This window comes from Protopterus annectens, chromosome 4.part0, assembly GCF_019279795.1.
Source record: "Protopterus annectens isolate FY-2018-M chromosome 4.part0, PAN1.0, whole genome shotgun sequence".
Lineage (NCBI taxonomy): Eukaryota > Metazoa > Chordata > Ceratodontiformes > Protopteridae > Protopterus > Protopterus annectens.
In genome coordinates, this window is record NC_056733.1 from 117,050,402 (window position 1) to 117,076,812 (window position 26,411).

The window sequence follows — 26,411 nt, forward strand, 5'->3', positions numbered from 1 at the left end:
TAGATGAGCTCCCCAAGCAATGTCTGAGGCATCTGTCGTTAGAATCTGACTCGCCTCTGGCCGGGTCACAGAGAGTCCCTTGTTTAGGTGACATTCCTGAGCCCACCACAAAAATTCCTTTTGAATGCAAGGTATTATTTGAATGACAGTGTCCAAATCCTGGCAGTGCTGTGTCCATAGATTTTTAGATACCATTGTAGCTTCCTCATATGCAGTTTGGCATTGGGAAGCACCAGAATACAAGATGCCATGAACCCTAAGGCTTGAAGGACTGTCCTTGCAGTCAGCCCGGACTGAAGAGATAGTTGATGGAAGTAACTGGATAGATTCTTTTGTTTGTCCGGGGTTAAAAAGGCCATCTGGGCTGCTGTATTCAGTCTCACACCCAGAAAGCACATGTCTTGAGAGGGTACTAGACTGGACTTTATTTCGCTCACAGAATACCCTAGGCATCTTAGCACTGCTATAACATATTCCAAATGCTGTAGAAGGTCTTCCTTTTCTTGAGCCAGAATCAGGCAGTCGCCCAAGTAAGGATAGATTTGAATTCCTTTTAGCCTGAAGTAAGCTATCACTGGAGCCAGAACCTTTGTGAATACTCTGGGCGCAGTGGATAAGCCAAAGGGCAATGCAGAGAACTGATAATGAGAATTTCCAGCTCGAAAACGCAGATACTTCCTGCAACTTAGCCTTATAGGCACATGAAGGTAAGCCTCCTTGAGATCTAAAGTTACCATCCAGTGATCTTTGCCCAGCAGAGGTAAAAGCTGTTGTAACGTCAACATTTTGAACTTGGGAATGTCCAGATAAGTGTTGAGGATAGATAAATCCAGAATTGGTCTCCACGTGTTCCCCTTCTTTGGTACTAGGAACAGGCGAGAATAAAATCCTAGGCCCCTTTCTGGCACAGGAACTGACTGAATGGCTCCTATTTGGAGCAGCAGAGCAATTTGCTTGTGAGCCTCTGTTCTTTGTAGAGGAGGAATGTCTAGCATGCCTTTGAAAGGAGGCAAGGTATGGAAATAAAACCTGTAACCGTGGTGAATGATATCCAGAACCCATCTGTCTTGGGTAATTAAATCCCAATTTTCTTTGAAAAGAGACAGCCTTCCTCCCAGAGGTGCTGCCAGGCGAGAATGTACTGGCAGCTGAAAAGGCAGGTCATTGGGTCTGCTTACGAAAGGACTGACCCCTGCCCTCACCAGAAGTCTGAGCAGGTGAACTCCCTGTCCTAGGCCTAAAAGAACCTTGAGCTCTGCCCCTACCACGTCTAGACCTACCCCTAGACTGGGAATCATAAGCAGGATAAGTCCACCCCTTAGTAGGCCAATTTCTACTAAACTTGGAGGCTGCACCTGCAAAAATCTTTAACAGTTTGCATAGACTTAGCCTTGTCCTCCATTTTCTTTAAAACTGCTTCAACAGGCGAACCAAACAACACATCAGACTGTAAAGGAGCATCCAAAATCCTTGTCTTAACATGCTCAGCTAAATTCTGATCTCTCAACCAGGCGTGCCTCGAAGAACAGAACCAGTGGCAGCCACCCTCGAGGAGGCCTGCACAGCATCAAAACCACACTGCAAGGAATGTTTACCCACCTGTTCAGACACATGAACTAAATCCTGCAACTCTTTACACACAATACCTTCTGCCAGAGCATCCACCTTAGATTTCAATTGTGAAAGGAGGTAATTCTGATATTTTAACATGTGAAACTGACAATTCAATGCCCTCATGGCTAAAGTGGAAGAAGTATACACTTTCTTTCCCCATCTATCCAAAGCCCTTGCCTCTTTATCAGGAGGAACAGGATTTTTAACCACAGAAGCCTTCACACCTTTAGGCCCCTGAGAGACAGTTTCGGGGTCTGCCCTAGGACTCTTAAAAAGATACTTATGAGCTTCAGGCACCCTATAGTACCTATCCGGTTTAACTGGTGCAGGAGGCAAAGAATCAGGATTCAGGGAAGCCTCTGCAAAACATCTTCCACCACATTCAGAACCGGAGGTATAGCTAAAGGCCTATGCTGGGGTAAAACAAGAATTCCCTAAGCCTCTTCCTGGAATCAGAGAAATCTTGGCCTTCCCATTTAAAATGCTCCCTCATGGAATGCAGAGTCTCTGAAAAAGAAAAATCCTCAGGAGGAGAAGCTGAAGGAGTAGAATCATCCACATCAGAATCAGAATAAGGAGGATACTCCTGCAAGTCTTCAGCAAGACTCAGAAGCCTCGAACAGTGCTCAAAACTCTCAAACTCAGGTTCCACCCTAGGCCTCTTATCAGGAGGGGCATAGAACCTCTAATCATAGTAATTAAATCCTCTCCCATTTTAAGCATATGTTTGTTAGGCAAACACTCTGAAGGACTAGGAGAAACCCCACTGAAGCTACACTAGGCCTGCCTCTCAAAGAAGCCTTGGAAACAGAGGGGAGGCTCTAACCACCTTAGGAAGAGAGGGAAGAACAGCCACCTGAGAAGCCCCTCAGCCTGGCCTACTTCCTGAGAGGATACATCCTGTAACAATAAAGTCTCACCCTGAGACTCCAAAGAAACACCTGGCAGAACCTCCGCTCCACTGAGCCTTCTAAAGAACCGGCCAGGGACTGTCGGTTCTTCCACTCTAGGCTTTGCTGCTTTATCCTTGCGCTTTTTGCCGAAGCGGGCGTCGGAACATCCGACGGCATTCTATAATTACAACGCTTCCCAAACACTAACCTGGCACAGTCTAACCTTCTCTTAATAGTGCGTTTGTTAAATCTTGCACAAGAGCGGCATCCAACAACGCCGTGCTCAGGCCCTAAACAAGGTATACACAAAGTATGGTAATCCCTATGAGGTATCTGTTTCCCACAAGAAATACAGTTATTCACTTTTTCTGACATCCGGTTAAATACTGAGGCAAGAAAAAAACAAAATATTCCCCAACGGGGTACTTAGCCAACTTTGATTCGGTCTGAAACTCTGACTTCAGAAACTTTCAGAACGCCAACCTGCACTCGCAAAATTGCTTCTGCATCGGACCATGCGGCAAAAAAGACTGAGGATATGACGTCGGTCATGCGCATTAGTACCCTGACGTACTGACGTCAGTCTAATGCGCCGTGACCGACGTCAGCCATATACTTTGGTATTCGGGCCGACTGGACAGCGGACTACCCAATAGTTAGGACTGCAGCAATGTGGAATGAAGAACATCCACACTGCAGAGTATGCTTTCCCACTTGTTCAGCTGCATGCAATAAATCCTGCATTTCCTTATTGTCAGGACATTCTGAGTTTGTAAGCATTTTCCATTTTAACAAAGACATTAGATATTGTTGATATTTTAGCATGTAAAACTGGCAGTTTAAAGCCCTTACAGCTAAAGCAGCAGAAGTGTAAACTTTTTTCCCCCCATCTATCCAGAGCTCTAGAATCCCTATCAGAGGGGACAGGTTTTTTTGCAGTGGAAGCCTTAACCCCTTTGGGACCCTGAGAAATTGTTTCTGGGTCAGCAGCAGGGTTTTTATAAAGAAATTTATGAGAGTCTGCGACCCTGTAGTAACCTGTCAAGCTTGACTAGTGCAGGGGGTAAAGAATCAGGAGATGAACTGGATTCAGAGAAAACATCAACAACAATATCAAGCACAGGAGGGATAGCCAGGGGCCTGTGCTGAGGCAATAAAAGAAAGTCTCCGAGCCTTTTCTTGGAGTCTGAATAATCCTGGCTCTCCCAATGGAAATGCTCCCTCATGGTGAGTAAAGATTCCCCAAGAGAGTAATCCCTCAGGTGGAGAGGCTGAAGGTATAGATTCTTCTGCATCAAAGTCCTCATAGGGAGGGAGAGAATAACCCTGATCTGAAGAGGAATCAGAGGAAATAGAAACCTGGTCAGAGGAGTCATAGTCAGTGTCTTGCCTAGGCCTTTTATCAGGAGGGGGATGGGAACCCCTGATTAAAGTAATTAGGTCCTCTGCCATTTTAAGCATCTGTTTCTTTGGCATTGATGACTGTCCAGAAGAATGCTGTACTTGTTTCCTTGACTTTAATGGTGTTTTTGACTTTGCCTTGGCTGCTGTAGTGGACTTAATATTAAGTTGTGAAGGTCTGAAAACACCCTCAGAAGCCGATGCCTACTCAGCGGCTCCGGAACCATCTGAGGGAATAGTTTCCGCAGGCCCAATACCTTGAGTTTCCAGAGGCCTAGGTGTCTCCACGTGGGAGTTGGATGCGGCCTGTGGCTCTGAGGTAGCGGGTGTCAGGGGCTGCAAAAGCGCCTCACTGAGAACTGGCGACTGGCCTAGAAGAGGCTTCATCGTCGGTTTTGGACCTCGGATGCCTGTCCTTTTCTTTGTCTTAGCATTTTTTATGAATTCCGGTCCTCGGTTGCTCCGACGGCATTATGTAGTTAAATCTTCGGCCAAAGTAATGTAAAGCAAAATCAAACTGACGCTTAATAGTGCGTTGGTTGAATGTAGCGCAGAACCGACAACTAGCAACGTCGTGGTCAGAGCCTAGGCAAGGAATACAGTAAGAGTAAAAATCCTTATGACGTATTTGCTTCCCACAAGAAATACAATTGTTAACTTTTACTGACATCGGTCTGGAGCAAGAAAAAGTTTCCCCAATAGGGTACTTAGCTTTATTGAAGATTTTGGTTCTGAAATTCGATTTCGAAAATCTCAGGAGTCGGCCGACCTGCACTTGCGAACTGCTTTTGCTTCGAGCACCGCGCGGCAAGAAAGACAGAAGAAAATGGCGTCGGCTGCATCTTTCATACCCCTAGCGCACTGACGTGAGGGAAGAGGCGACGGCAACCAACGCCAGACCTAGACTTTGGAACTCTGGCCGACTGCGGGTAGCCTGCCAGCAGGATAACCCAAGTGTAATGACTGCAACAGTGAAACACAATGAACATCTGAGGAGTCCACCTCTACAAAGAGGCCAGTCACAAGTGGAGTCCCTCAGTGATCAGTCCTTGGACCGCTCCTTTTTGGCATTTACTTCTCAGAAGTCAAAGCCAATGTCAGTGGTCTCTGGCTGACTAAATCTGCAGATCATTGCAAATTAGGAGCAGTCATTGCATCTCACACTGAAACAAATGTTCCCCAAGAGGGGCTGACATAAACAACTGGTGTCAGAGCTATGGACTAAAACTAAATCCCAAGAAATGCATAATGGTATCCTTTGGGAAGTCATCCATCCCTGGTAACTTATCATACTGACAAACACATCCCTTAGAATTGATCCAGTAGTCAAGGACTTAGAAACACACAGATAGTCATCTAGCCTTTGATCACCACGTGTCTACAGTGGTGAGGAAAGCATTCTATGTTCTGCAACGTATAAACAAAGGTATGGCATCGAAGTCCCAAGGAAGTCATTGTTCCATTGTACTTGGCATTCATCAGACCTATCATTGAGTACAATGCCCCCTTTGGTATGTACCTAACCAGGCATATCAAACAACTGGAATGTCAACAAAGGTTCCTTACTAAAAACAATACAAGGCATAAGTAATATGTACTATGCAGACCGCCTCAAGGTCCTATCTCTGCATTCAGTCTCCTACAGGCTTTTGAGGGGAGATCTATGCTTGGCATACAGGGCATTGTCAGACCCCACTCTGATGGCCCTCCTGCATATCCACAAAACAAACAGTACCGGAATTAGCAGTTTTAAAGACTTAAACCATGCCTGTTATATAAACAGAGCCTGCTGGAGAGAAAAGTATGCATTCCAGACATTACCTCACCCATGTGAAGCAGAGTTCCTCCCTAACCCAATTGAAGTGCAACTTGAATAATAAATGGATGGGAAACCGGAAATTCATCCCTGGTTTGGCACCCATGTCTCTACTGCAAACAGGTAACCTGTAAATGGTTCATCTCCCAGACCCATGCTTACACTTATCAAGGGTATCAGAACTTTTCAGAGTTTCGGATGCATGGCTAGGCTTAAAAAGGCCCTTGTGGTCGTTAGCCTAGTAAACACCTACAAACCTATACTCCTCCTTTCCTGACTGTACATCTGAACAGCTATTAAGCAGTAACTCTACAGTAATTATTTGTACAATTATGGTTTCCAAAATAACAAGTTATCATGAAAGGTAATTTCAGTGGAATAAAAACAGCTATTACATATTTAAAAAAAAGTCCTGTACTAGTTATAGATTCCATTAACATGAATTTAAAAAACACTGCACAGTACCTTTTGTTCCCATTTGTTGATGTGCAGGAGATGGCAGACTAATAATCCGACCCTGAGGTGCATCTTCTCTAACTCCAGACTGACGACTAATGGGCCTCATGATGCCATTTTCAATACAAATGACATCACACATGGATTCCACAAAATTCTGCACTGACTTAAAGCCATAATGTGACACAGTCAAATTTCTTCTATATCGCTGACTGAAGATTGAAGCTAGCTGCTTGACAGGAAATCCATCAGGGTGCAAAAAAAACAGGTCTAATACAGTCTGACGAACATCTTCCATTTTAAAATCTAGAAAAATAATTTTAAAAGAAAATATAATATTGAAATGCTATTAGAATTTTCTCCAGAAAAGCAAGCACAATTTTTTCTAAGAAACTAAAAAATCAAAATCAAAAGGTGGTTAACAAATGTACTACTGTTTGAGATTACAAAAGGCAGTGATGCACAAATTTAATGACAGCTGTACAATCCTACAGGTGCATGTTTTATGTCTCATTCATGCATTTGCCCCCTCTCAGTTCCTCAGAATTATTCCTCCTCCTCCACTTGGAATCTCACTGCCACAGCTTTATAAGGAACAATGTCAGCTCAGTTGGAAAGGGGAGCAGGAATTGCTTTCCTGAAGCCTGTCTTACATGAGGCAGAAGCCAGACTTAAACTTTTAGACTTGTTCCAGGCAGATTTTTTTAATTTGGAGAAGGTCATGTAAATTCTTATGGAAGTGGGGATGTCAAGGATTTCTCTGCATGACTACAGTAAGAGAAGCCAAAACATTTGACCCATTTATGACTGTTGGGATAACAGCTTCCTGATCAAAAGCAGACTTCAGATACCCATTACCATTACTGTCAACAAGATCCCACCAAAGAACTGCATGATCAAATATTGGAAGGTAGACCTTTCAAAGGCAAGGAATACATTATGTTAAGACTAGTCCAGGAAGGTAAAGGAACAGCTGGTTGGTGAGAAGATGACTACGATATTGTAAAATAAATTAAAATTAGGATGAGAAAAATTATTTACTCAGGAGGCCCCAGTCATTTAGTATTTTCACTTTTAAATATTAAAGGAAAACTCCATCCTGGAACTCGTTAGTTAAGGTGCTTTTCGTCCTGGATGTATCGTTGGATGGTGGTGTTCGTTTCGGAGATATCGAAGGACTTTGGAAACTATCACTGGAACTCTGTTTATTTGGAAAAGACTTTTGGTTCTATCATTGGGTCTATATATATATATGTATACATACATATATATACATACATATATATACATACATACATATATATATATATATATATATATATATATATATACATATATATATATATATATATATATATATATACATATATACATATATATATATATATACATATATATATATATATATACATATATATATATACATATATATATATATATATATACACATATATATACACATATATATATATATATATATATATATATATATATATATATATACATATACATATACATACATACACACACGACAACTATTTATCAGTGCAGTTTGTCACTGATAAGGCGAAACCGGTCTGATATATATACTTATTAAAAATTTTTTATTTGAAGTTTGTGCCCTTGGTGGTGCTGGCTTCTTTTTGGATTTCTACAGAATTGGTTTGACCGTTTGCACCTGCCGTACTTGCTTGCTTTTTAGGGTGTGACTTAGTATTCTTTGCTGGCTGCTGGTGTTGGGACACATTTTCAGTATTAGTAGCAGAGTTTGATTCATCTCGTATATTTTCCCGATTGGGTATGGTTTGGATATCTTGACCGTGAAGTTTTGCCTTTAACTGGCTTATTATCGAATAATTGTTTATTTGGTGATTCTGGGTGGAGTTTCCTCGCTTTGTGGATAGCTTTCGTCAACTCAAAGTGGTAGAATAAGGGCTTTGTCTTGTTAAAACAACGTGCGATGAGGCGAGAGTCTTGGTTTTGGCACACGGAAACCACAAATGGTTTGATGATTGATGATTGAGTCCTGAGTCCTGGGAGATAAACTAGGTTTTTTTGAGGAGAGTGATATAATTTTGGAATGGAACTAACAACGACAAACTGACGCCATCCTCAAATGGACTCAAAAGTGTGATGAGGTTAGTGTCTTGGTTTGTGTATACGGAACCCATAAATGGTCTGATTTCAGAGTCCTGTGTGGTGAACCATGCTTTTTGAGGAGAGCAATGTCATTCTGGAACAAAATCAACAACAAATAAACCAGTGTCTCTTTCAAAGATGGCCTTAGGGGAACTTTTGACTTTTGGGCCCGGTACTTTGTTTGAAGTGACGGACAGTTCCTCCACTATTCGTATTAAAGAACAGTGGCTTTTTGTTGGGACTTTGGACCATTTTGTGGGTGAATGTTGTTCATTGATAAACAGACTAACAACTTACATTTTTTACACGCGAGGAGATATTAGTAGAACATTCGGCCTTGGGTGGATGAGTGTATAATCAATGAATGCAACTTAAATTGCGGTTCTTTGATAGGGGCAGCAAAGTTTTTGCTAGCATCGCACATACGGTTTAATACTAAGCCCCTCTGTATTTTCTGCCTTTTTTTAAGGTTTGAACAGCTTATTTTTCATAGCAGTTCACTGGATTATTCTGCTACTGGTTTTTTTTTTTACTTAATAGTAATGTTTCTATGCCATTTCTGTGTATGAATAATATTGATATAATATATACGTATCAATCGCTTAATGGAGGTAGTATGATATTATCCATATGTATATACTGGCAGGTATTTTGGGGTATCAAGTTCCATTTTACCATCTTGACAACTGTCAATTTTTTTTTGTAAACAGGAATGTTATTTGAAAGGCATGATATGTTTGTTTTTTTCTACTGTTCTATATGGTGAATAATTACTTTTTTTGGGTATGACTATTATGAACTGGAATTTCAAATATTCTAGAAGGCCTTTACTGGGAAGTCTTTGATTTACTACAATGGTTCTGGGTAAAACTTGAAAAGGTTGTGGCTTCCAACATATGGACTATTATTCTGACTGGAAGTATTATTATATGATCAATATCCAGTCAGGACTGGAGTTTATTTAATTAGCTGATTTAATTTAGGGTTTGAATAGTTTCTATATATTGCAGTGGGTTATGTGCTCATCATAACGTTCCATCTGAGTAGGTAAACTTCATTTGTCAGCAAGCTATGGGAATCGCAGTTAAGTATTGAAGAATATGAGGTAAACTGGGCACCACTGTGCCCATTCCCCTGAGTTTGGCTCCAAGAACAGAATCTTTTCCATTTTTCAGCATAGGATTTTCTAGTACTTGGCCTCCTTGCCTCCAGAATGACATCCATCACTTGGTTACTGAGTGATGGTAACTGACAGATCAGGTAATTAGCCAGGCTGCAAGGTTCAGGGTTTGAAGCTGTGGGTGCAGAATCTGGCCCTACTGCTGGGACAGCAGGGCAGGGGTCTGACGCAGGTGCCATGGTGCCAGCAGTGACACACTGTGCAAGAGGAGGGTTACCAGTGTTAGCGTGGCCAGTCTGGTGCAATCAGAATTGTCCTTGGTTTGTCCAATTTGAGCTCTACAAGCACTTTGGAGAGGAGAGGCAGAGGGGGAAAGGCATAAACTGATGTTTTTTTTCCAGGTGAAGGACAGGGCATCCACTTTCCAAGCTTGTCTGTGGGGAGTCCTTGTCCAGAATTTGTCCAACTGGCCGCTCTGAGGGGAGCCAAACAGGTCTATCTCTGGGCTCCCCCATTTGTTTTTCAACATGTTGAATATAAAGAACTTGTTTACCTACCATAACGCTCCATGTTAGTAGTCTCCTCTCGCCTTCTTTCTGCTGATTGGGTTCGGAGCTGAGGATCGGCTATCTTCTAAAGCTTGAGAGCTACATACTGGCTCGAGGCCTCCCCATATCCCATGATGCCTGGCACTAGAAACCCAGATCAAGTTTGGTAAGACTAACAGCAGACAAAATAATGAAGGAATCCTATCCTATCATACAAAAGCCCAACTATAGAGACTACCAGGTAGAGTGGGATAGCCAGAGAAGGCTCAGCCAGTGTAAATCCATAGAGAAACTCTTCTCGGTCTAGTAGGACAGGGGGATGGAGGGTGGGACGCAAGAAAGAAGGCGAGAGGAGACAACTAACACGGAACGTTATGGTAGGTACATAACTTCTTTATGGTAAGTTGTCTATATCGCCTTCATTCTTGCTGGTTGGGACAGCGTCCCTAGCACCTAATATCTTGGGTGGCTCAGTGGAAAAGGCTCTTCAGAACAGTGGAACCAAAATCAGCTCTGCTCCTGGAAACCACGTCCAACTTATAATGCGAGATGAAAGTATGAGGGTTTGCCCATGTGGCCACTGCACAAATAGATTCCATGGACAACTTAGCTTGAAACGCAACAGAAGTGGCTAATGCTCTGGTGGAGTGGCCTTTTGGTTTAACAGGCAATTCTTTATTCCTCAACTGATAGATAAAGGTGATGATAGAAGTCAGCTACCTAGATAAAGTTACTTCTGATACTGGTAGGCCTCGCTTGCCCTCTGCATAAGAGAGGAAAAGCTGATCCGATTTTCTGAAGTCCTTAGTCCTATGCAAATAAAAGAGCAGTTGCCTGTGAACATCTAATTGATGTAACTTGTATTCTGCCCTGTTGGAATGGATGGAAAAAAACACAGGAAGGTCAATGGACTGATTCAAGTTATTCTCAGAAGAGACCATAGGAAGGAAGGAAGGATTAGTCCTAAGAGCAACCCTGTTTTTGTGGAACACTAGGTACGGGGGACGGATACAGAGAGCCTGCAGTTCAGAAACTCTTCTCGCTGAAGTAATTGCTACCAGAAAAAGTGTTTTCCAAGATAAAAATTTCAAAGAACAGGAAGCTACAGGTTCAAGGGGGGGCAAAATTAGAGAGGCTAGAATCAAATTAAGATCCCACGGGGGTGGATGATCTCTAACCAGGGAACTGAGCAGAGTGGTTCCTTTGAGGAAGGCCTTACAAAGCTTATGAGACATTATACTACTTTCTGAAAGGCCAATGTGAAAATTTGAAATTGCGGCTAACTGCACTCTAATTGTAGTGGAAGCAGACCCGGTATGAAAGAGCTCCGCAAGAAATTTCAGGATGTGGTGAACAGGGGTGAAAATGGGTCTATATTCTTAGCCTCCGCCCAGGAAGAAAAACTTTTCCACTTACTAGCGTACGTTTTTCTAGTGGTAGACTTGTGCGATGATAAAATGATTTCACGCACCGATTGGGAGATATCAGGAAGCCTGGCTAGGGTTGGAAGTGGAACAACCAAGCCATGAGCTTGAGAGATTGTAGGGAATGATGCAGCCTGCCCGACTGATGGATCAGGGGGTCTGGAGCTGGGTCCAGAGTCCAAGGCTGCTCGATAAGATAATGATGAAGGAACGGAAACCATATTTGTAGAGGCCAATATGGGGCAATGAGGATCATTCTGCAACCCAATACGGTAGCTTTCTGTATCAGCTTGGGAATTAGGGGAAAAGGGGGGGAATGCATACAGAAGTCCCTGAGGCCAATCGTGGACGAGAGCGTCTCTGGGGGAATGCTCTGGATGTGGAAGGAGAGAGAAGAAGTTGCTGCTCTTGCTGTTGAAGGGGGTGGCAAAGAGGTCGCAGCAAGGTTGCCCCCATTTGCGGAAGATTTGGTCCGCTACTACTTGATTCAGAGACCACTCGTAAGGCATGAGAATAGCTCTGCTCAACCTCGTCTGCTATGACGTTGGATTTCCCAGGGATGTGTGTTACGGTCAGAAACCGTTGAAGAAATCGCCCACTGCCAGAGTCCGAGTGCTTCTCGACATAGGGGATAGGACCTGGTTCCGTCCTGCTTGTTGATGTACCACACGACTGACATATTGTCCGAGTAAATTGCAATTGTCCCGGTAGGAAGAGAGTCCTGAAGAGCTTGCAACACTAAAAGCACGGCCCTCATCTCCAAGACGTTTATGTGCAGAGAGTACTCTTTGAGGTTGCCAGGTACCCTGGACTGTTCTACCCTGATAATGCCCTCCCACCCAATCAGGGAGGCATCCGTGGTCACAGTAGCAACTGGCGGGGGAAGTACAAATTGTCTGCCCAGGGGCACCAATGAGGAGACCATCCACCACGCAAGGTGCTTTTTGCATGCTTCTGTAATAATCATGTGAGATATGGGAAGCTGCTGGAAGGACTATTGGGTGAAAAGAAGCCATTGGAGGATCCTCATGTGAAAACATGCCAGAGGGACTAGTATGATTGCTGCTGCCATGAGACCCAGGGTTTGGAGGACGAACCTGGCTTGAATTCTCTTGCATTCTAACAAGACCTGGACATGCCGCCGAATGACTAACACCCTGTCTGGTGGAAGGCTGGCTGACCTGTCTTTTGAATTTACGTTTGCGCCTATAAAGGCGATAGACTGAGAAGGCGACAAAGCAGATTTTTCGAAATTTATAGTGATACTTAATCTGGAGCACGTCTGGATAGTATAGTCTCTGGCTTGCAGAAGGTGATGCCCGGTGGTAGCAGTGAGGAGCCAGTCTAGATACGGAAACACCTGGAATCCTTGCCATCTCAAGTGAGCGGTAATTACTGCCATACATTTGGTGAACACCCTGGGGGCTGTGGTGAGACCAAAGGGCAGAGCTCTGAACTGATAATGGCTGGCTCCCAGCCGGAAGCGCAGGAATCTTCTGGAGCTCCTGCCCATTTTGATGTGGTAGTACACATCCTGAAGATCTATGGAGCACATCCAATTGTCCTGACCCAGGAAGGGTAAAATGGACTGTAGCGTGACCATCCGAAACTTCGTTCTTTGTACAGACCTGTTTAGTCTGCTGAGATCCAAAATGGGTCTCCAGTCCCCTGTCTTTTTTGGTACCAAAAAGAACCTTGAGCAAATTCTGGATCCTTGCTGATCTGCTGGGACTTGCTGGATGGCCCTTTTTCTTAGCAGTTTTGAAACTTCCTGAACTGCTTCATCCCTTAGATTGGGTGGAACATCTGGAAGGGACTTGTTCGACAAGAAAGGAGCGCGAACAAAGGGAATTATGTAGCCTCCGGATATAACGGACAGTACCCATTTGTCTTGTGTTATGTCTTGCCAGGCTCTAGGGTACAGCGATAATCTTCCCCTGACTGCCTCCAGAGGTGAGCAGCCGGGCAACCCTTCAGGGATGCTGGAAGGGCTTGTCAGAGAAAGATTCTCTGCTGCCCTGGTTTTGCAGACCCTCTCTGCCACAAGGGCAGCATCCGTTATTGTTCCCTCCTCTGCCCCTGGAGGGAAACTCACCATGTGTGTCCAGCAAGGCTCCCCGGGATTTCCGGAACCACATCTTTCCACTCTTCTGACCCTTGGGATATGGTCTGGAAGGAGTGGAAAAACGGACTCCTACAGCAGAGAGAGTCTTGTCTTCCTGCTCACACCTGGTAAGGGTGTCCTACACCTGTGATCCACAGAGAGAGAGGAAACATCAAAGGGGGTGTTGGTGAAAGACGCTTTGAAAGGTTCCGCAAAGTTACAAAGCCGCATCCAAGCCTGTCTCCTTAGAGCGACGCCTGTGCCTGCGGCTCTACTCGCCTCATCGGCTGCATAAGAAATGAGCCTCATGGAGGAGTTCACCACAGCTGGGAGGCAACCTTGGCCTAGGCCCCCTCATCTGATGGATCTTGGAGGGTATCGCCGAGCTCTTTTAGGAAATCCCTCTGTAGACGAGTAAAGTGGCACAAGTAATTCAGAGACTTCATGGAAAAAGTTGCTGAAGAAAATTAGAAGTTATGTACCTACCATAACGTTCCATGTTAGTTGTCTTCTTCTCGCCTTCTTTCTTGCTGGATGGGTTCGGAGCCGATCCTCGGCTCCGACTCGGCCACTCAAACTTCGAGAGCTAGTTCCACCGGCTCGAGGCTCCCCTATATCCCACAATGCTAGGCAGTAACTCCTCGGATCTCGTTTGAAAGCTAAGCCCAGCAAGTAAATTCCATAAAAGGAACAAAAGAGAACTCCTCTAGGTCTGTCCAGGCTAGGGGGAAGGAGGGTGGGACGCAAGAAAGAAGGCGAGAAGAAGACAACTAACATGGAACGTTATGGTAGGTACATAACTTCTAAATGTTAAGTTGTCTATCTTGCCTTCATTCTTGCTGGATGGGACCGCGTCCCTAGCACCTCGTCCCGGGTGGCCTATCGGAACAGACTCTTGAGTACAGTGGAACCAAAGTTGGCTCGGTCTCTAGAGGCCAAGTCCAACTTAAGAGAAATGAAGGTATGGGGAGAAGCCCAAGTAGCTGCAGAACAAATCGAATCAATAGGCAGCCTATCTTGGAAAGCTATAGAAGTGGCTAAAGCTCTAGTTGAATGAGCCCTGGGTTTGGATGGCAATTGCTGATGTCTGATCTCATACACAAGGGTAATCAACGAAGTAAGCCATCTAGAGAGAGACACTTTAGAAACTGGAAGGCCCATTCTACCTTCTGCATAAGAAACAAACAGTTGATCAGACTTCCTGAATTGTTTGGTCCTGTCTAAATAGTACCTAAGTTGGCGATGAACATCTAAACAGTGTAACGTTTGTTCTGACCTATTAGAATTAGGGAAGAAGACAGGAAGCTCAATGGTTTGATTCAAATTTGCCAGTGAAGCTACCTTGGGCAAAAAGGACTGGTTAGTACGCAAGGACACCCTATCCTTATGAAACACAAGATAAGGGGGTCGACTACACAGAGCATGGAGTTCAGAGACTCTTCTAGCTGAAGTGATAGCTACTAAAAAGAGTGTTTTCCAAGAAAGTAACTTTATTGAACATGAAGCCGCAGGTTCAAAGGGGGGAAGAATTAAGGACGCCAGAGCCAAGTTGAGATCCCATTGAGGAGGAGGATCCCTGATTGGTGGTTTGAGGAGAAAAACTCCCTTTAAAAAGGCTTTGCAGAGTTTGTGAGACATAATGGATGACTCTGAGACTCCAACATGAAAGTTCGATATTGCTGCCAATTGAACTCTGATGGTAGGCGGGGACGAACCTGAGTGGAAAAGTTCGGCTAGAAAGTCTAGAACTGATTGAATGGAAGCAGTGAAAGGATCTATATCCTTTGACTGCGCCCAATAGGAAAAACGTTTCCACTTGCTATGATAAATCTTCCGAGTGGAAGATTTATGAGAGGCTATCAAAATATCTCTGAGCGAGATATCAGAGGAAGCCTGGCTAGAGTTGGAATTGGAGGAACCACGCTGTGAGGTTCAGAGAAGGAAGGGAGTGGTGCAACTGACCCGACTAATGGGTCAAGAGGTCTGGAACTGGGTCCAGATGCCAAGGTTGCTCCAACAGATAACGGTGGAGAAACGGGAACCAAACCTGTCGAGGCCAGTAAGGGGCAATAAGGATCATGGAAGCTTTCTGAGCGATGGCTTTCTGTATTAGCTGAGATATCAGTGGGAAGGGAGGAAAAGCATACAGAAGTCCCCGGGGCCAATCGTGTACTAGAGCGTCTCTGCTGGGGTGGCCTGGTTGGGGAAAGAGGGTGAAAAATCGTCGCACTTGCTGTTTTGGGGAGTAGCGAAAAGGTCGCAGCAAGGCCGGCCCCACTTTCGAAAAACTTTCTCCAACACTGAATTCTTCAGAGACCACTCGTGAGGCATGAGAATAGCTCTGCTCAATTTGTCTGCAATCACATTGGACTTCCCGGGAATGTGCGTTGCTAACAGAAACCGCTGAGAAGAAATCGCCCTTTGCCACAGTCCGAGTGCCTCTCGACATAGGGGGTAAGATCTGGTTCTGCCTTGTTTGTTGATGTACCACACTACAGACATATTGTCTGTCTGAATTGCTATAGTTCCCTTGGGAAGAGAGTCTTGTAAGGCTTGCAACGCTTGAAGCACTGTTCTCATCTCTAGGACATTTATGTGCAAGTGGCACTCGAAAGGTTGCCACATGCCTTGGACCGTCCTACCCTGGTAATGCCACCCCCACCCGATCAGGGAGGCGTCCGTTGTCACTGTAGCAACCGGAGGGGAAGGGACGAAAGGTCTCCCTAGGTGGAGCTGGGGAGATGTGATCCACCAAGAGAGATGATTCTTGCACGATTGAGTTATCCGGATAGGATGGGACATTGGAAGTCGTTGGAAAGACCATTGTGTGAAAAGCATCCATTGTAAAATTCTCATATGGAAGCGAGCTAATGGCAGAAGAGGGATGGCCGCTGCCATAATCCCTAAGACTTTCAGGATCAATCTGGCTTTGACTTTGTTGCTCTGCAAGACAAGAGAGACCGGTCTGTGTATATCTGCTATTCTCTGCTCTGTGAGTCTGGCTGACATGTTGACTGTCTAGATTTGCACCTATAAAGGTAATAACACGACAAGGCGACAAGACAGACTTTTCGTAATTTATTGAAATGCCTAGTGTCTGACGTGTGAAAGGCGTAGTCTCTGGCGAGAAGCAAAAGATGCTTGGTGGGGGCTGTAAGGAGCCAGTAGTCTAAATTAGGAAACACCTGGAATCCTTGTCGTCTCGGATGAGAGGCTACCACTGCCATGCATTCGGTAAACACTCGGGGGGGGCTGTAGTGAGACCAAAGGGCAGGGCTCTGAATTGGAAATGACTGGTTCCCAGCCTGAAGCGGAGGAATCTCCTGGAGCGTTGACTCATTCTGATGTGATAGTACACGTCCTGGAGATCTATCGAGCACATCCAGTTGTCCCGCCCCAAAAGGGGTAGAATGGACTGCAGCGTGACCATCCGGAACTTTGTTTTCTTGACAAACTTGTTCAAGTTGCTGAGATCCAAAATGGGTCTCCAGTCCCCTGTTTTCTTTGGAACCAAAAAGAATTTGGAGTAGATTCCGGATCCTGTTTGGTCTGCTGGAACTGGTTGAATGGCTCTTTTTGCGAGCAGCTTTGAAATTTCTAATGCTGCTTACTCCCTTTGACTGGGTGGAACGTCTGGAAGGGATTTTTTGGATTGCTTCGGAATGAAAAGGAATGGGATTCTGTAGCCTTCGGAAATGATACTGTACCCACTTGTCTTGAGTTACGGATAGCCAGGCTTCTGGGTACAGCGATAATCTTCCCCCGACTGCCTCCGAAGGTGGACAGTCGGGCAACACCTCAGGGATGCTGAAAAGGCTGGTCGGAAAAGGATTCTCGACTGCCCTGATTCTGCGGGCCCCCTCTGCCTCTAGGACGGCGTCTACCATTATTGTTCCCCCCTCTGCCTCTAGAGGGGAATCGACTCTGTGCGTCAGGCAAATCTCCCTGAGATTGTTTGCGGAACCACATCTTTCCCCCTTTCTGGCCTTTGGGGTAAGGCCTAGAAGGAGTAGAAAAACGGACTCTGACGGCAGAGAGAGTTTTGCCATCAGTCTCGCACCTAGTCAGGGTTTCCTTCACTTGAGGACCAAAGAGGGATGATCCATCAAAGGGGGAATTAGTGAAGGACGCCTTGAAAGGGTCCACAAAGATACATAGCCGCATCCAGGCGTGCCGACGCAAGGCTACACCTGTACCTGCCGCTCTACTTGCTCCATCCGCCGCATATGAAAGGAGGCGCATGGAGGAGTTAGTTATAGAATTAAAGGTTGCCAGCTGAGAGTTCATCCTATCCTGAAAACCCGCAGCTGTTGGGTGCTTTAACATTTCGCTCGCTTCCTTGAGCAAATCCCTCTGAAGACGAGTGAAATGACACAGGTAATTCAGCGAGCGCACAGTAAAGGTCGCCGACGAGAACATCCGCTTCCCGTACCTGTCCATCGACCTAGACTCCTTGTTAGAAGGATGAACAGGCACCGAAGGATCAGCTAACTCCTTCTTGGTGGCCGCAGCCACCACCATAGCATCAACAGAGACGCCTTTGGTTAAAAATTCTTTGTCCTTGGGGGCAGTGATAAATTTTGCTGGTCTCCTGGGGGTGGGTTCCACTGAATCAGGAGCCGCCCAGGCCTTCTTTGCCACCACTTGCATAAGGGGGTCAAAGGGAGGGGACACCCAGGAGGTGGAAGGGCGAGAGCCAAATGCCTCAAGATACACTGATTCATCCTCTGAAGGGTTGAGGGCTGGCCAATTCCCCCTCTGTTTTAAGATCTCGAGGATGTCTGTAAAGGAGACATCTTCAGAGGGGGAACGAGGGGAACCTTCAGAATCCTCGAAATCAGTGTCAGAGGTGACAGACTCAGGGGAGTCAATGTGCTTCCTCTTGCACTGCCTCTTCCTAGGGGGCTCTCCTACCGGGTCAGGAGAGGCCGCGGAAGAGGAGGAGATCCCCACTGGGGAAACTTGAGGAGCTGGCTCTCTACGGTCGGGGATGAGAGAGTGAGCAGAAATCACCGGAGGCACCGTGGAGGGAGGGGCAGAAGGAGCCGACTGTGGAGTTGAACCTGGTTCTAACACGCTCCTCATGACCTCGAAGGCACCCCTGTCAGGCAGAGCCGGAGGTCTCCGCTCCAAAAAGCTGAAAACCTCCCCCGGCACCGACAATGATGGCTCCGAGGCCGATGGAGCCGAACTCACCAGCGCCGAAGCACAGAGAGGGACAGCGGGGTCGGACAAGGGTCTGATGCCACTCGCCCCCTCGGAGCTGACGAGGGAAATCCGGCGCCGAGATTCTTCCAAGGAAGACATCGGAGCAGACGACTGCACCGAAGACAAAGGTATCGGTTCTGACGCCACCACAGTCTCGGGTCCGAGCCGCCCCGGCTCCGAACTCAGAAGAGTCAGAGGAGGAACATTTTGAGCAATGGGAATAGTTCTTGACTGTTGAGTCGAACTTTGAAGCATCTGGGCCAGTGCCTCGGACTTAAGAAGTCGACTCACTACTCTCTGAAGGTCATGATCCGATAGTCTGGAAGACCTAGAGGAGTGAGATCTATGGCTCCGTTCAGACAGCAAAGGTGATGCTGGAGCCGAATGAACGGAGCCGATAGATGGAGATCGGGACCTTTTTCTAGATGTTGGTTCCGACAACTTGATCGGAGCCGACTCAGTTATGTCTTCCTCGGCTCCGGCCGGAGCAGAGGAAATAGTAGGGGCATGTGTTCGAGATTCATCGGCTCCGGCCGGAGCCGATGTTCGAACAGCCTTTGGACCCCCAGAAGACGGCTCAGAGACCGGAGCTGAAGGTCTGGAAGGCTTAGAGGGTTTCCCCGAGGATTGAGTCGAGGGACCCTCAGGCTTCAATAAGCCCCTTAATATGAGTTTATTTTTTCACTCCTGCAGGACTCTAGGGCTGAAGCCATGGCAAACAGCACATGAGTCCTGCAGGTGCAAAGGCCCCAGGCAGTATACACAAGAAGTGTGACCGTCTGTCAGAGACATCTTCTGACAGCACGAGTCACACTTCTTGAAGCCTGAGACCTTCGATTCTTTGGACATGTCCAAGAAAAAGTCAAAGTGCAACCACAAACACACACACCGATTACACTTGTAAAATTTTTAAATTAAAAGTTAGTAATTAGAAATTAAATCCCTACAAAAACACAGTCACTCCAACTACTAAGGAAGGGAGGGACTGGGCCTAAAGCCCAAGGGAATAAAATTAGGAAATTTAGGAGAAAAACTGGGGAAACTTGACTATAAGGGGGAGTAAACTATTTAACTTTTAAAACTATGAGGAAAAACTAACTTAAAAGGGGTCTATTCTGTGATACAACTAAATATTTCAACTAACCTGACGAGCCGGTTGAAAAAGCACGTCTATCGCTGTAGCGGCAAACGAGATCTGAGGAGTTACCGCCTAGCATTGTGGGATATAGGGGAGCCTCGAGCCGGTGGAACTAGCTCTCGAGCTTTTAGAATGGCCGAGTTGGAGCCGAGGATCGGCTCCGAACCCATCCAGCAAGAATGAAGGCGAGATAGACAACTTAACATCATCCGTTTCCCATATCTGTCCATCGTCCTAGACTCCTTATTAGGGGGATAGACAGATGAAGTTTCAGCCAACTCCTTTGTGGCCGCCGCTAACACCATGACATCAACGGGGACCCCTTTGGTCAAAAATTGCTTGTCCTGTGGTGCAGTAATGAATTCAGCTGGCTTTCTGGGGGTCGGTTCCACTGTCTGGAGCTGACCACGCCTTCCGAGCCACCACAGACATTAGTGGGTCAAAAGGCGGAGACACCCAAGAGGTGGAAGGTCGGGATCCAAACACGTCTAGGAATACGGACTCATCCTCAGAAGGGCTTAGGGCAGTCCAGTTCCCCCTCTGCCTAAGCATCTCAAGTATGTCTGAGAAGGAAACATCTTCAGAGGGGGATCTCGGGGACCCCTCCGAAATCTCTAAGTCGGTATCTGAAGTGACAAACTCAGGGGAGTCAACATGCTTCCTCTTGCATTTCCTCTTATGAGGTGGCTTCTCTGAATGATCAGGGGAGGCCTCGGAAGAGGAAGATACACCCAAAGGGGTGTCCTGGGCCGCTGGATCCCCACACTTGGGGTCTGGAAGAGAGACAGAGACTGATGCAGGCACCATAGGGGGAGGAGCCGATGGGGTTGATCGTGGGACTGGCTCAGGGGCCAGTACACTCCTCATCACCTCGAAGGCATCCCTACCGGAACGCAGAGAGGGGTCCGGTTCGGAAGAAATCAGAATCCCTCTCCACACTGAGGGGGACGGCTCCGAGGCTGATGTGGGAGCCGAGCTGAAGCTCCGAGGGGGAGAGCAGGGTCGGACAAGGTCCGATGCCACTCGCCCCCCACGGAGCCGACAAGGGAGTCCCGGTGCCCAGATCTCTCCAGGGATGGAACCATGGAAGTGATCGGAGCCGACGAAGGAACCAAAGGGGAAGGTATCAGAGCCGACGGTTCCACGACTCGAACCCCAACAAACTCCAGGTCCGAGCTCAAAGGGCGAGTCGGAGGAAGAGGAATATCTGCAGATGTGGACAACATTTTAGCAAGGGCCTGCGATTTTAACAGTCTACTGACCACTCTTTCCAAGTCATGGTCCGAAAGTCTTGAGGACCGAGAAGAGAGGGATGAGTGATGACTATGCTCTGATTGGAGCAGAGGTGATCTCGGAGCCGAGCGTATCGACTCCAGAGAAGGAGATTCTAGACCTTTTTCGACTCTCAGAGGGCTCCGAAGAACGTATCGGAGCCGACTGGGAGGGAAGAGCATCAGTTCCAGCCGTAGCTGAGATGGAAGGCACAGGTTCACCCAACGATGGCTCCGAACTGGGAGCCGAAGGTTTAGGTGCCCTGGAAGATTTCACGGGCTGAGCCTTAGCCGGTGAATCTTGAGGTTTAAATAAACCTCTAAGGATCAACTTATTTTTGCGCTCCTGCAGGACTCCTGGACTGAATGCATGGTAAATCGAGCAAAAGTCCTGCAGGTGCACGGCGCCCAGACAATAAACACAAGAAGTGTGACCATCTGTCAGAGACATCTTCTGACAGCATGAGTCACACTTCTTGAATCCGGACAGCTTAGGATCCTTGGACATCTTGAAAGAAGAAAAACCAAGGAAAAACACACACACACCAAAGGGTTAAGGTAACTAACCCACAACAAAAATACACTACAGTTACCAGAACCAAACTACACTAAAACAACTATAATTAACAATAGCTAAACTAACAGTAATAAAAGATTTTTTTTTTTAAAGGGGAGAGAGAGAGAGAAAAAAAGATGATCCTCTAACTTAAACGGAAACCTTTTAGAGGTAAGGTTATCCTCTAACTTAAACGGAAAACCTTAAGAGGAAAAGGAAAGAGAAAGGGGGAGGGTAACTCTCTAAAAAACGAGTTTCTGAGGGGAAAAGACAAGGCTTCAGATACGAAAACAACTACAATACCAAGGATATATCTAAATGAGAATTTCTACTCTAAAACTAACTAGTTTTATGACAGAAAAAAAGACAATATAAAAGTTTTATACAACCTAAGCCAGAAGAGCAACCTCGCAGCAGAAGCGGCAAAGAGATCTGGGCTTCTAGCGCCAGGCATCATGGGATATGGGGAGGCCTCGAGCCAGTATGTAGCTCTCCAGCTTTAGAAGATGGCAGAGTCGGAGCCGAGAACCCAACCAGCAAGAATGAAGGCGAGATAGACAACTTAACATCTTTGGTTCCAGTTTCCATTCATGTGGGTCCATGTGATTTCTGCTTAGGTCATCTGCCAGTGTATTTAGCTTTCCTGGTAGGAACTGAGACTGTAGTTGCACTTGGTAGCTCAAGGCTGTGTTCCACAGAGCCATGACTAGTCTGCAGAGAGGGTATGAGTGGGCTCCCCCCTGTTTATGTGCCACAACAGTGGTGCTGTCCGTTTTTAACAATAATTCTCCTGGAAGAAGGTGGTCCTTGAAGGCTGTCAGAGCATTCTGTACAGGTAGCATTTCTTTTTGATTGATATGCAGGTGCATTTGACTTTGGTTCCATTTGTCCTGAATGCACTGCCCTGTTAAGTGAGCCCCCCATGCATAGTCTGATTAGTCTGTTAGGGTTTGGGCGGCAGGGGGTAGAGTGAATAGCAGTCCCTTGTTCTGGTGGCAGGCCTCTGCCCACCAAAGGAACCCTATCTTCAGACAAGGTATGACAGGAATCATTGATTCCAGATCCTGAGAATGTTGACACCACAGGCTTTTTAAATAGCATTGTAGTTTCCTCATATGCAGTCTTGCATATGGAATTATTAGAATGCAAGAGGCCATGAACCCCAGGGCTTGCAGTATTTTCCTTGCAGATAGCTGGGTCTTTGTGGCCAGCAGTTTGTAGTAGGCTGTCAAATGAACTTGTTTCTCTGGCGTGAGGTAGGCAATCTGGGAAGTTGTATTCAAGCTTGCTCCCAGGAATATAATTTGCTGGCAGGGTGCAAGATGTGATTTTTATTCTTTTATGGTGCACCTCAGAGAAGTTAGCAATTTCTTTACAAATGCCAGATGATTTAATACTATTGTCCTGGCTTTCTGCGTGAATTAGACAATTGTCCAGGTATGTGTATATATGAATATTTCTTTGCCTGCAAAATGCAATGACTGGAGCTAGGCACTTTGTGAAAGCCCTGAGCGCAGTAGATAAGCCAAAGGGCAGTGCAGTGAACTGATAGTGTACGTAACCTGCTCTGAAGCGTAGGTATCTTCTGAAAGATTCCCTTATTGGAATGCGCAGGTAGGCTTCCCTTAAAACCAGTGTTGCCAACCAGGCATTTTTGCCTAGCATGGGAAGCAGTCGCAGAGTTAGCATCTTGAATTTTGGGATTACCAATAGTGTTTAGGATACACAGGTCCAGGATAGGACACCAGGAATTGTCTTTTCTGAGTACCAGGAAAAGTCTTGAGTAGAAACCTTGTCCCGATTCTTCTTCTGGGACAGGCTGAATAGCCCTGATGCTTAAAAGAGAAAGAACTTGCTTTTGAGCCTCTGCCCACTGATTTAGGGGTAGGTCTGGCCAACTGTGTGGGGTTGGCAAGGAGTAGAAGTGGAATCTGCATCCTTGGGGAAACTATATTTAAAACCCATTTGTCCTGGGTAATGAGTTCCCAATTTTTTGCATGCAGGGCGATCTTTCCCCCTAAAGGAACAGTCAGTTGAGCTGGGCTTTGAAGGTTTAAAGCTAAGTTATTGAGACAGTTTACCATAGGGGGGAGTCTTACTACTCCCAGATTTGGAAGTGGGAGCCCCCCACTACTTAGGCCTTTGAGTACCTTGGGACTGAAGCCTGTGTGTTCTGCTGGTTCTGGGTTTGGACTGAGAAAGCCTGGAAGAGGCAGGAAAGGACCAATTTGTAGAGGGTCAATGCCTACTAAATCTGGGAGGCTGTACTTGCAGGAAATCTAACAGTTTGCACAGATTTTAGCTTTTTCCTCCATCTTAAGTACTACTTCTGCTTTGTTGCTAAACAGGCAGTCTTGGTTTAAGGGAGCATCCAGTAATTTAGCTTTAACATGATCTGGCAAAGATTGCTCCTTAAACCAAGCATGCCTTCTAAGTACAGACCCAGTGACAGTAGCCCTGCAAGATGCCTCTAATGAATCAAAACCACACTGCAAAGTACGTTTTCCAACTTCTTCAGCAGAAGGCATTAAATCCTGTAATTCTTTATTTTCAGCACAGTCAGGAATCAACATCAGTTTCTGTTTAAGCAATCCAATAATATGCTGCTGCTACTTTAACATATGAAACTGGCAGTTTACGGTCCTAATGGCCACAGTTGCAGAAGTGTATACCTTCTTACCCCATCTATCCAGCGCCCTGAATCTCTATCAGAGGGGATAGGGATTTTGGCAGTAGTAGCCTTAATGCCCTTGGCTCCCTGTGAAATGGTCTCAGGATCCACAGTAGGATTTTTAAAAATGAACTTTTGAGAGTCAGGTACCCAATAATACCCATCAGGTTTTCTGGGAGTGTCAAGGGCCAGGCTAGATTCCGAGAAGGCATCATCCACTATGTCCAGTACAGGAGGGCTATCTAAAGGCCTGTGTTGAGGCAGGAGCAAGAATTTCCTTAGCTTCTTTTTAGAGTCAGAGTACTCCTGGCTTTCCCAGAGTATGCAAGGTTTCACCAAAAGAGAAACCCTCTGGAGGGGAAGCAGAGGGAATGGAGTCCTCTGCATAAGAATCCTCATTGGTAGCCAAGGGCAAATCCTGGTCATCAGAGAAAACAGAAATTTCAGAATCCTGATCAGAAGAATCAGAAGGAAAATCTATCCTCGGGTCTCTTAGAGGGAGAAAGGTGGCTTCCCCTGATTAGAGTAATAAGGTCTTCAGCCATTCTTATCATTTTTATTTTTTTAGGCATAGGGGCCTGACCATGTGGTCTGGGAGTCGGTTTTCTGGGCATGGCTCGAGTTTTAGGCCTTGAAGAAGAAGATGGCGTTGGTTTAATATGCAAGTCAGTAGGCCTGAATACACCCTCAGAAGCTGGTTCCTGCACAGCCGCTACAGACCCATCATCCAAGGTACAGACACCCGCAAGTTCCACAGTTGAAGAATCATCACGTGGCATACAGGACTCTAAATGGGTCTCAGTAAAAGCCTGCAAATCTGAAGTAGAGGGTATCAGGGGCTGCGAAAGTGCCTCACTGAGTACCGGCAAACTGGCGACTAGCTTAGAAGAGTTGTCATCAGCTTTGGACCTATGCGGTCTGTCTTTATCTTTACGGTTTTTCAGAATGTCGGTAGCTGGGTGGCTTACCGAAGCCATTTCTGGATAACGGAGCTGAGTACCAAAGTATTTAGATGCGAAAATGAACAGACGACAAATAGTACAAGGTTTGAATAAGGCACAAAACTGACAGCGAGGTATGTCGTGGTCTGGGCCTAGGCAAGGAATGCAGTACAAATGAAAATCTTTGAGGTATTTGCTTTCCACAAGAAATACAACTGTTAACTTTTACTGACATTGGTTTAGAGCAAGAAAAAGGATCCCCAACGGGGTACTTAGCTTAGTTGAAGACTTAGGATCTGAAACTCGAAAACGAAAATTTCAGGAATCTGCCGACTAGCACTTGTGAACTGCTTCTGCTTCGGGCACCGCACGGCAAGAAAGACTGATGTAATGGCATCGGCTGCTTGCTTTGTACCCCTGACTACCTGACATAATGGAAGATGAGACAGCAACCGACGCAGGATCCAAGACTTTGACAATCAGGATGACTGAAGGCTACCTGCAAGCAGATAATCCAAATGTGATGACTGCAACAGTGAAACACGAACATCATCTGATAGTGCATGTAGCCTGCTCTGAAGTGTAGGTATTTTTTTGCAAGACTCCCTTATTGGGATGTGCAGGTAAGCTTCCTTTAACTCATTAACCCAGAGTACCTTCTCATTAGCGCCTCTGTACCTCCGAGCACACCATGAGAAGATAATTGCAAGCTGTTACCCCCGAGTGCCTTCCACAAGTGTCAGAAACTGTGCTAAAAGATTTGTAGCTGAGCTTAACGTAAAACACGCAGAAATCTTAACTGAATGTGTAAATTACCTTATATAGTTATGATTCAATGTGTTTTTATGTTAAGTTCACATTAAAGTTCTTGTAGAAAATCATGTTTAAATGTGTTTAAATCATGTTTAAACGTTCTTGATAAAGCAAGTGGTGCCAGCCAATTGGATTCTTGCAATCCAAGCCACCACTTGCGTCACACACCTTTCGTCTTGGAAACAATGAATAAGGTGCCCTGTAAAAAGTTCAGAAGGTAAGCAAATTACACACCCTAGAGCTGCCCTTGTTTTATGAAAGAAGCTTTTTACAAGACTGAAAAAAAAAACACAAGTTT

General features: G+C 45.8%; 1 protein-coding gene across 1 annotated transcript in view; it reads right to left on the bottom strand.

Annotated features, from left to right (window-relative positions):
• LOC122800224 overlaps nucleotides 1–26,411 on the bottom strand; it is a 965,447-nt gene that overhangs the window by 131,966 nt on the left and 807,070 nt on the right. The window contains exon 5 of the mRNA XM_044069717.1: nucleotides 6,190–6,486. Coding sequence (XP_043925652.1) covers nucleotides 6,190–6,486 — 297 coding nt within the window. The remainder of the gene's footprint in view (nucleotides 1–6,189; nucleotides 6,487–26,411) is intronic.